The 11,405-nt window shown below is 45.1% G+C and overlaps 2 protein-coding genes across 4 annotated transcripts in view; one reads left to right on the top strand and one right to left on the bottom strand.

Moving 5' to 3' along the window:
• The window catches only part of FNDC7 (fibronectin type III domain containing 7), a 44,174-nt gene extending 41,296 nt beyond the window's left edge, over nt 1-2,878 (bottom strand). For all 3 annotated transcript variants that reach the window (XM_019502072.1, XM_019502071.1, XM_019502073.1), the window contains exons 1-2: nt 2,709-2,878; nt 1,748-1,766 (exon numbers count right to left, since the gene is read on the bottom strand). In XM_019502072.1, the coding sequence (XP_019357617.1) occupies nt 1,748-1,766; nt 2,709-2,771 (82 nt within the window). In that variant the 5' untranslated portion in view covers nt 2,772-2,878. The remainder of the gene's footprint in view (nt 1-1,747; nt 1,767-2,708) is intronic.
• Nucleotides 2,879-2,994: 116 nt separating this feature from the next.
• Nucleotides 2,995-11,405, top strand: part of STXBP3 (syntaxin binding protein 3) — a 61,967-nt gene continuing 53,556 nt past the window's right edge. The window contains exon 1 of the mRNA XM_019502074.1: nt 2,995-3,084. Within this exon, the coding sequence (XP_019357619.1) occupies nt 3,027-3,084 (58 nt within the window). The 5' untranslated portion in view covers nt 2,995-3,026. The remainder of the gene's footprint in view (nt 3,085-11,405) is intronic.

Below are 11,405 nucleotides of genomic sequence, written 5' to 3'. Positions count from 1 at the left end.
TAAGCCTGATAACCTGGACGTAGCCTCGTCTTCAGATGGCAGGTATTCAGAACTTCTGGAAGTCAATCCCTCTAAAGCAGGGGTGACCAACTCACCCTGTTCTCTGGGCCAGATCCAGGCTGTGGGGCTCCTTGGTTGATTAGATCTGTGGGGCTGTTGGTGATAGGGGCAGCAGCACATGCAGTTGTGGCAGTGGGACAAGCAATTGTGGGCTAGGTAACTGTTTGCTGTGACAGGTGGCACAAGCACTGGTGGGCAAGCAGCCACAAGGTGAGTGGAGCTGTGTTGGCACAGCCCTCATTTACCCCTGCACTTCTAAGAGTCATGTTCACAAGGGAACGTGATTCTGTAGCAGGCCCTGCCCACTGCTAGTCTCACCACCAAGTTCTTTGACCCACTGGCAGCTTAGCAGGCTGGATGAAGCAGCACCATGGGCTGGATCTGGCTCACAGATCATATGTTTGACACTCATTATATGAGGCATCTCAAGTGGGTACTTAAAAATCATTTGAAAATTAAAGTTTGCATTAAAAGAAAATGGAACTATATTTTCTCTATCAATTTTTCTAAGCCAGGAAAATCCTGTAGTGATACTATGTTGCCAAGTCCCACAACATTATTGTGAGTCTGTGATAACTGTCTTAAAAAAGATCCAAACGTTGGCATTTCATGAATACCTGAAAAAAACACCTCACCTTTCATTAAAAAGGTGACTTTCTTGCCCACGTGATTGTGGAACAAAAACAAGTAGGCAACCTTAATTTATTCTGAAAAGCTTAAAAATGAGACAGCAAAATAAAGGAGAGACAAAATGTATTTTGCTAATGTTGTGATTCTTATATAATTTAATTATTTTGCAGGGGCTGACTCTCATTCTTTTTTAATATTTGAGGTTGTCAGTACTGCTTTTACTTGTATTTCAGCTTTTGTAATACTGCAAATACTTTTCAGCGCACAAAAATCCCTGTGATATCAAGAAGCGTTTCACCCATGAAGGGTTTATGGAGTCAAATGAGATTTCTAACAATTTGGTGGAAAAATGCAATATGCTATAATAACTACCCAAATACTGTAGTTACATTGTTAAACTGTCATATTTAGAACTTTAGAAGACTGTAATATAATATTTCTACAATATACACTAAATGGATTATTCTCAGAGCTCAATCCTGCATTCATGCTTCAATCAAAATATGCACTCAAGCCAACGGGAGTTCTGGGTGCACAAAGAATACGAGACTGAAGAGAAGAAAAGGTGAATTGTGTTGCATGTTTAGTTTTAATATTATACAAAACAGAATTAAAAGTTGTAGTTCAAGAGGAAAAAATACCTATCATAAACTAAGCAGACACTAAGCAATCTGCAGTTGACAGTAGCAAGGCTATATAGATACTGGATATTTCCTAAGACGACACTGTTCAGTGCAAGCTGAGTTCAGTCTTTGATAATCTTCAAACTCAGACTGTAAGCAATAAGACAGAAAGCTTGTGTGGAGGTAAAATAGCATAGGGAATTATTTTTCCAAAACTACTGTCTAAATTCTTTTTGCTGTAGAAAGAAACATACATTTTTATTTCAAATAAAACCAGGCCCATCAAATGTAGTTAGCATTTTCAATTACAAATTTATTCAAACTTAAAAGTTGATTTGCATCAACAATAGGAACTCTTTAGGTTTTCTCGCTGTCCATAAAAAAAACAAAACAAAAAAAAGCTGGTAACCAAAATCACCTTTTTGAGGCATTACCTGTGTTAGCTGAAATGACCTGAAAAGGAATATTTAGAAGATTAGAAACAAGGCAAAATACTTGGTTTTGGGAAAACACAACACATTTCATTTCATTTCTAGATGTCCCAACCCTGAGCTCTTTAAATATTATAATTTTAAGCAGACAACTTATTCCTGTACAGGTTTACTTCTTTATACAGGAATACAGGTTGTAGCCATGTTGGTCTATAGGCAAAAGTAATCAGAACTCTTGGGGAGGTGCTATCTTTTATTAGACCAACTAGATAGTTGCAAAAAAATTCTATATTTGCAATTTTTTTTAGTTGATCTAATAAAAGGTATCGCCTCCCCAAGAGTTCTGATTACTTCTTTACTCGGTACATTCAAGCATTGGCAAGCTTGTGGAAGGTGAATTGGCAAGTCAGTGGGATGCAGCATAGGTATGCGGATCACATTCCCATTTCATTTCCTCTCTGAATCTGCCGATTGATCCAGAAGGGGAAAGCTTAGAGGTGCTGACAGACTTCAAAAGACCTTGTGTTACACAAGCAGAACATTTTCCACCCCATCTCCTTCCCGCCCCCCGGGTCTGTTACAGGGATCCGGCAAAAAATCAGAGTAAATGGCAGGTATCCAGGCTGTAGCTGTATTGATCTAGAGGTAAAAGGAATCAAAACTCATGGCAGGGTTATTAGACCAACTAGTTATTTGCAAGCTTTTGGGCACAGGTATAGGAGATGATGAAGGGTCCCTGTGCCCGTAAAGCTTGCAAATAAAGATTTTTTTTTTGAGCAAATATCTAGTCGGTCTAATAAAAGACAGCTCCTCTGCCACGAGTTTTGATTCCTTCAGCACGCGGCGGGGCTCGGGAAGAGAGCAGAGGGAACGGGTCCTTGACAGGATCCTGCCCCTGACCAAGAACAGCCTGGGGGGTTGTTTCAACCCCGCGGGCGAGCAGACAGGCGGGACGGGAGCTTACCGCCGCCAGGCTGGCGAGGGCGAGGGCAGGGTACAGGACGGATTCACATCTTCTGCCGCCCATCCTGGGGGCGCCGCCTCCCCGCGGCAGGCACGGATGGGCTCAGCGGCAGCTCCTGCTTCCCAGGAGCGTCCCCGCGGCGCAGCTGCCTCCCTCGGGGGGTGCCCCGGGCACTGCAACAGGCAGTGCTCACCCTCCCGCCCTCCACAGCCCCTGGCCCCGCCCCCCGCCGGGCCTCGCGGGGGGGCGGGGCGGGGCAAGAGCTGGGTGACTTGAGGGTGGTGTGACGTGAGCTGAGGGCGGAGCAGAGGCAGCAAGATGGCGCCGATGGGGGCCGCGGCTGGGGAGCGCGGATTACAGAGTCTGGTGTGGCACCGTAAGTGCTTGCGGCCGGGGCTGAGGCCGAGGGGGGAGCTACCCCCTCGCCCCCTGGAGTGCCCGGCCCTGCTGCGCCGCGTCTGCTTGCGGCCGTGGGACAGGCATCGCCGCCCCCTCTCTGCGAGCCCGGAGGCCTCGCACCCGCTCCACTGGGCTTGCCTGTTCCCGCTGCAGTTACCGGGTGCGGTCCGTGCGCGTCCGCCTCCGGTCTCCGCAGCGGAGACGTGACGAGGCGGCTTAATCAGGTTGGGACGGGAGCGGCTCGCGGGGAAGCCCCTAAACCAGTCAAATAAAACAGGAGGAGCGTAGTACTTGGTTGTGGAGTGGGGCACAAGTGGCCTGTGGCGTTTCAAATGATAGGAAATACCTACGGGGGTAAGGCCAGGACTGGCATGACCTGCTGTCTGTTAGCTTTACCCTCGGGGAGCACTGATCCCTAGGCTTAGACACCAGGGGCTGGGGATACCTCCTCCCACCTGAAATTTTCAGTCATTCACCACCACAAGGGAGGAGAAAACTTTTCTGTGAAGGATGTCAGGGGATGAATTTCTGCAGAAGGCAGTCTTTTCTTTGGGGACTATGGCTGCACAAATAACTTTGCCTGTATAACTGTGGTGTGCTCTTTCATAGTCTGTCTAGTGCTGCTCATTGCTTTTACCCAAAAGCAGCAAAGCAAATGTTTTAAGAGACTGGCTGCTTTCTCTCATGTAAGACAGGGGTTCCCAACCTCTTTATGCTGCGGACCAGACGTGACCATGGACATACAGACTAGCAGTGGCAGCCAACCTTTTTATATATTCAGTGTAAAAAAGGGTTGGCTGATGGTCACTTCTGGGCTTCCGGTCTGGCAGCCAACCCTGCTGCAGGCCAGCAACCACCCCTTTGTGGCTTAGTACTGGGCCCTGGCCCAGGGGTCAGGAACCTCTCACATAAGAGACCGGTTGCTTTCTTACCATTTTATTATTCAGTGTCCTGAGAGTGAAACAGTAATTCTGCTGGATTTTTGGTTGTAGCCGTGTTGGTTTAAGGACTTAAGCAGGCAAGGTTCTTTGAGTAGATGGTGCTGTCTTTTAGACTGAATGAGTATTTGGGGGGGGTTCATAGCAAGCTTTTGGGCACAGTCACCCTCCTTGAGGCATAGGAAGTTTCTGCTGTTCTGCGACTCCAAGGTATGAGAGAAGCTAAAAGTGTGACAAGATGTCAGTGCGAATCTAAATATGTAGAAATTAGGAGGACAAAAGGTAACAGGGAAAAGGAGACTCTACAGTGGTGGTAGTTCAAGGTAAAAAAGAGGCTGTCTGTGAAAAAAGAAATAGCTGGGAATTAGGAAGATGGAGGGGAAAAAGGAGTGGGGGAAAAGAAAAGTGTACAAGGTGAGGTTAGGCAGGTACCTGGTGAGTCAGATGTCAGGCAGGTTGTAATGTGTCAAATCCAATGTCTATATTAAGTCCATGACTTTTTGTATCCAGTGGGTTTATGAAGTGAAGTTTGTAGGCTCATTTACAAAAGGTGTTTTGTAGGTTTCCTTCGAGGATTAGAACTGAGAGATCAGAGAGAAAGTGGCTGTCTTGTGAGAAATGTGCATCCACAGATAGTTGGGTATTCTTGTCTTTTGATAGATTTTCAGTGTATGTTCATTTTGGTGCGCAGTTGTTTGGTTTCTCCTACACATTTTCCATCAGGGCATTTAGTGCACTGAATGAGATGTATAACATTTATGGAGGTGCAGGTGTAAGATCCAGGAATGCTGATGGTTCTGTTGTGGGGTGTAGTTATTGTGGGGGTGGTGGAGATGTGTTGGCAATTTTTGCATTTCTTGTTCTGGCATGTTCTGGATCCATTTGGTGTGGTTTGAGCCATAGGGAGTTTGCTTCTGGTGATGGGAGGGTAGTGAGGTTCAGTGCTTGTTTAAAGGCTAGGATGGGTGGTTCTGGAAAGAGCTCTTTAAGACTTGGGCCTTTTTCTAGTATGGGTTGCAACTTTTTTTGAGGAATTGCTGTGTAGGTTCCAGGGAAGGGTGATATGTCATAACTAATTATGTGAGATTTGTGGGCATTTTCTTTTTGTACTGCAGCAGATCTTCACAGTGGCATCTGGGTGGCTCTTTCCCTGCTTTACCTTTTTATCTTCCTAATTTCTACCTATTTACATTCTCACTGACATCCTGTCACATTTTTTAGCTTCTCTTATTTCTTGGAGTCTCAGAACACCAGAGACTCCCTATGCCTACAGAAGGGTGACTGTGCCCAAAAGCTTGCTGTATACTTTTTCCAACTACTCAGTTGGTAGATAGCACATCTACTCAAAGAACCTTGCCGGACAGAGTAATCCTGTCACTCTGAAAAACAGTAGAGGTAGGTGCTGAAGAGCTCCGAGGAGCAGGACTTGCTTTGCTTTACTCCTCTTCTGAGAAAACGAGGCTACGTATAGTGTATACATCCATTAGTAGTAGTGTGGGAGGGAGGAAGTTTAAAAAAAAAAAAAATGTTAGTAGATGAGTGGCTTTTAGAAGAACTGTTTTTTCTCTTTTTTTCTGCCTACCTCTGCTGCTGCCCTTCACCCCTCAAAGTTCTTGAAGCAGTCCCTTAATAGGCAGGAAGCATTGGGGTTGGGTAAGGAGAGAGATTTTCTTTCATTCCTGCTGCAAGAAAAGAGTGGTTATTGGAGAATGCTTTCAAAGGTATGTCATGTATATTAGCCAGAGACCAATGTAAAAGATGGTACTTCAGAGCATGAGCTCGGAAAAATATGCTCTTCCCCTTTCTGAGCAGAATATAAGGTTTTTCTTTGAAAAAAGAGAAGCCTGGACTTCCTGCAAGTCCTTTGGGTAGCAAAGTACCTAGTAAACTTCTAGTTTCCACTTCATAGTATGTCTTTTTTCTTGTTAAGTCTCAGTTATTAACCAGTGATGCATAGTCTTTGTAGTGCTAAATGTAGAAGTTGATCAAGAAGCATTGTGTTTAAACCCAGTTCATTTCATATGTAGTCAAGCATTTAGTGAACTTCTGTAAAATATTTGTTATTTATAGATTAGTTTCTGTAATCCACTTTTACAAATCAATTTATATATTAAAAACTTATAAATAAGACCTGGTTGAACAGTATACTTGTAAACATGTCACAAGTGAGAATTCTTCTGTGTGAGAAAAGGAGAAAAATGTAACAGAGGCTGTAGGAATAATTTTGTGATTAATTATGTCTGCAGTATATACTAAATAACAGCTGGGTTTTTTTCTCTCTCATTCTTTGTGTTATTTATGTAATTGTTCTTTTAATTGTTTTTAATAGGAATGAAAATTAGATTATAATGACTGGTTTCTCAGTAGTTTTTCTCCCTTGATATTTTTGTTGTGTTGAGAGTGACTTTCAGTTGGGTGTTATGGATTGGCAGGTATAACTGCTAACTTTCATTTTAAGATGCTTGGAAGAGACCTTTAAACTTCTCTGTGGAGTGGGCTGGTTGGAGTTTAAGACCTCCATAAAAAAAAAAGTACTTGTAAAGCACAGAGTAACTATTTAGGTCACAAAGAGAGTAGCTTGAGTATCTAGAAGAAAATGAAGTTTTAGGAGGAATTTGAATGTCGTCTGGCCTGGTAGTATTACGCTTTCTGTGTGTAGAAATGGTAAGCACAGTGATAGACTGGATCTGGCCCACAAGCCATATTTTGCCTATCAGTTGATTGTATCTGGCCTACAGCTGCCCCCACAGTGCTCCGCAGGGGGCCAAGCCTGTGCTGTCCTCCTGTCTGGGGCAGCTCATGCCTGCTGACAGCACCACTTCAATCAGCGCACACACCTTTCTGCTGGGGCTGCCTTCCACACACAGGTGGCTGCCCATGGGACTGGGTAGGTGCAGTGGGTGGAAAGCGGCCTGGAGCTGAAGTTCTGCACGCTAGGGCAGGAGCTCCCCAGCTGCAGCTTCCTCCCAGTCTGGCTGGGCATGTGGTGACCAGCTCATGCACCCATGGCCATAGCTGCTTCCCCATGACGCGTGCTGCTGGGAGTGGCATGGTGGAGGCAGGTGGAGGAGGAGGAACCACTGAAGGTAGGAGAGATCCAAGCAGTACGTGGGCATTTGCAGCAGTGCTGTGCGTGCTGGCTTGGGGTGTGCCATTAGCAGTGTGGGGCAGGCATGGGGTGGGTGTAGGCAGGAGTCTGGCACAGGCTGCCCTAGGCAGGAGTGGGCGCGCTTTAGCTGTATGTGGAGCACTATGGAGTTAGCCGTGGGTGACCACACCTGCACTGTACCACCTGGAGGGGGGGAAGGAAGAAAAACTCACTCAATTCCCAGCTGGCTCCCAGGACCTAATGTGTGGACAGCCCCCAACACACATGCACATACCCAACCAACCCCACACTCCCTCCCTCCCCTCCCCACCCCCACACACACTCATCCTCCCCACACAATATTCAAGGGTAAGACTATTTTGAGCTATTATGCAATTGCCTCTATACCCACTAGCCAAAAAACATAAATCAGGACAAAAATTACTTTTTGAAGTAAGATTAAAATATATTATAGTAGATGTTTGATTTTTAACATGACTTGTATGTTTTAATCTATAATTTGTTAAAATGATATTTTATGAAAGGTTTCAAGTGTGTGGCCCTTGACAGCTCACTAAAACTCATTGGGCTCCTATACACACACAAGGAGGCTGCTCTGATGTGCCGTAATTACAGTACGTTAGAGCAGAGTCCATTTAATCGAGTCTTTTGGAGTGTGGAAATTTCTGCACTCCAGCAGGCTCCAGTGTCATGTGCATCAGTGCCCCTGCCAGGGTGGCTAAAAAAGCAGAGAATTGTTGTTGTTGTTGTTATTTTTAAATAAAAATCAGATTTTTTAATTTAAAATAGTCTTTTTAATTTGATAGTTTTTTTTAAGATGTTTTAAAAAAACCCACAAGTGCTACATAAAAATAGTTTTAATTTAAGATATGATAACGCTCAAAGAGGTCATGGAGTAAGGATTATACAGTCTAATTATACTATTTGAGACCATATAGTCATATAATATGTAATCCATGTAACTTTACATAAGTTTTATAAATAGTTTGCAGCAGGCCATGGACTATATTAGGAGCCCAATCTTACAGGGTTCTCAGGGGCTCCTTTGTAGATTAGTAAAGAGTAAAGAAAACTACTCTACCCAGTGGGACTCAGTGCTCAGTCTGGAAGATACCATTAAGCATCTCTGTAATGCTTAGTTTCAGTTTTTAAACTGTGGATTGTTTCTCCAAAGATAACAGCCGCCTGTTAACAGCAGTATATGGAGACTCAAGAGTACAGATCTGATTACCTGCCCTTCAGCCCTCTTGTTTCTTTGGAAGTTTGTCTACACAGAGTCAAGCCCTTCACATTTTCTAAATGCAAAATTTCAAGAAGTCAAATGAATAGCGGATTTCTACAAAAAGTGCATTCTTGTTGTTTGATGATGATGATGATTAAATCAAGGCTTCCTGACCAGTGATTTAAATCATGATTTAAAGCCATTTGATTTAAATCAAATCCACCCTGGTTCCCGTGCTGAAAAATGGCAGTGGGCGTTTTAAGATAAAGCTTATTTGACGAGCTTTAGTTCAAAGTGCCCTGCTGCCATTTTTCAGTGCAGGCACACTGATGCACGTTATGCTTCAGGTGCTTTAATTAGCGCAGGTCTCAGAGCTGCACTAATTAAAGCAGCATTCTTCCCCCTGCCTCCCAGAGCATGTCTGTAAATACCCATTAAGTGGCCCTGTAGCTGAAATAAGTGCCCACCCTTGGGTAAGCAGGAAAGCCTCAAGTTGAGAGAAGGGCATATAAGAACTTTTAAAGGTGATATGACTGTTAGTTTAAGGAGGAGCAGAAGAAATAAGTAGACTTCGAATACCAAAATAACAATAAGGCTGAAAAGACTATGAACAAAGGCAAGGCACATTTTTCAATTTATAAGAATTCTTGTCAATTTTTCTTATGGTATTTTAGTTACCCAAAGCCATACTAACATTTGTCTCACTGTTGTCATAGTGTATTAAATTGGCTTTGGCTGGAATTACTGATGCAATTAATAAAAGTGAATTAAATTGATATTTTTTAACTTTATTGATTAATCTAGTTTATCCAAGAAGGGATTAGACAGATTCTTGGAGGAAAGGGATTTCAGTAGCTATTGAGCATGGGAGTTCAGGATACATACTGAATCAGAATTTCCTAGACCTTAAATGCTGGAGGCTGCAAGTCAGAGAGGAACAGTGGTGGGGGAAAACTCCTTAGTCATATCCAATTTGCTTTCCCTTCCAGCATCTGCTTTCTACTGCTCTGTGATACAGGGTACTGAGCAAGATGGACCTGTGGTCTGACTCAGTAAATAGCAATCCTCAAGTTCTTATCCAATAATAGATTTAACATTTATTAAGCTAATTCCCCCAAATATACATCGAAGCAGATTTCTTCTATTAACTGTGCTCCCTTAACCCAAGTCAGTGTTCGCATCAATGTTAAGCTTTTGTGTTTCTTCATCTCTATAATAATTCAGTTGCTTTTTTCCCCTAGACATCTTGATGCATATCTCACTATCTTCTGCTCATCTCTGCTTTTGAAGTAAATTTAAAATTTAAATTTGTCCTTAAGTGTAAGCTCATAGAAGTTGTACTTTCCTTCAGTTCAATTTCTAACTAAAAAAGTTTTTCAGATTGTCTGGTTTAGAAGCAGGAGAAGACTATTCTTGATTTTGCTAAAAAACAGCTATTGCATTTCCAAGTAAGCATCTTTTTTGCCTTCTCGCCTGTAGAACACTGACTTGATAGGACACTCTTTCCATTGCTAAAATTTCCCAAACTTTTTAAAATCAGTCAGTGATTTTTAGGGGGTGTCCTTTCTCTTCCAGGCTTTTACAGTTGTAACTTTTGTAGCTACTAGAAGAGTGGTTGTTAGCTGGGATGCCATGATACTGTTGGGTGTTCTGGGGCCCCTTCAGGCATGCTGTGGTGGTAGTGGCTAGGTAAAACTGTCCAGAGTGCTCCCCCTGCATTAGGTCTCTCTAATCAGCCTAAAACAAGCAGCAAAGTTGTCTCCTGCTGTGCAGCTCTTTCTGGTCCTTCCATCTCCTACTTCTTCCAGAAACAGGTGAATGTGGAACTTTCCCATCCACTTGTTTCCAGGGGGCTGTATTGGGGGTGCTGGACTAGAAAGAGCTGCACTACATGAGGCAGTACGTGCCTGCTTTAGGCTGATTAGAGCCTAATGCAGGAGGAGTGTGCACATGCAGAACAGCCCTTCTTGGGCTGCCTGTGCAGCACAGGGCAGTTTCATAGACTTTCCTGGTAGCAGAACCTGACTGAGAAGCACTTGGGTAAGATGAGGCAGCACTAGAGGTGCACTGAAATATTGATGGCATATCAAATCAGCACTGATGAAAAGGAAATTAATATTATTGGCCGTCAGTTTTTTTTGGCTAGTGTAGCCAGTAGTGTTACCAATAAAAGGTGTGTGCAGCTGCAGCATGCATGCATCCAGGAATGCTGCCAGGCAGCTTGGAGAGCAGTATCTGGTTGGTAAGTGGGGATGATGGAGGGAGTGGGGCAGGGACTGGCACTACCCAGCTAGGGTGGTGAATGCGACCCTGGGGCTTGGAGTGGGTATGGGAGGGTGGGGAGGAGGGCAGCACCCTGCTGCTGCGCGTACTCCTGGAGGAGGCATGTGCCTCCTTGGATTTGTGTGCAGGGTGAGGGTGGGCTGCACGCTGTGGGCTTGGGCCAGGGGCTGCACCAGCTTTTTTCTGGTGGGGGTGTGTGGCTGGGGCAGGCTCAGCTGTGTGGGATGGGTGGCAGTGGTGCTGGGAGGTGGGTCTGTGGGGGAGTTTTGGGGTGGCTCTAGCTTCCCAAGCTCTCCCTTAGCGCTGCCCCTGCTCAGGGCACTGTGCTCTGCTTCTTTCCCTCGGGAGCCCTGTGCTGGCAATACAAGGGGACAGCAGCAGAGCAGAGTGCCCTGAGCAGGGGCAGTACTGGTGGGGCATGGGGAGGGCTAGGGCCACCCCGACATTTCCCCGTAGTCCCCCCTCCCAGTGCTGCAGCTGAGCTGACCCCAGCCCTTCCCCCTGTCAGGAAGAGGCTGGTGCAGCCCCTGGCACTGAGCCTGCAGCAGGCAGCCCACCCTCAACCCACACACAAATGGGAGGGGGGCATATGTCTTCCCAAGTCCCCTGGATGAACTGCCTCCAGCTCTGTCCTGCTCCCAGGCCCAGGGTTGTATATACTGCCCTAGCTGGGCAGAGCCTGCTCCTGCCCCACTCCTTCCCTCAATGTAGGGGCCTTGATCTGCACCCCCAATGCCCCTCCCCCC

This window comes from Gavialis gangeticus, unplaced genomic scaffold, assembly GCF_001723915.1.
Source record: "Gavialis gangeticus isolate Ggan-Ray unplaced genomic scaffold, GavGan_comp1, whole genome shotgun sequence".
In the NCBI taxonomy this organism is placed as follows: domain Eukaryota; kingdom Metazoa; phylum Chordata; order Crocodylia; family Gavialidae; genus Gavialis; species Gavialis gangeticus.
This window is presented reverse-complemented; position numbering and strand designations above follow the sequence as displayed.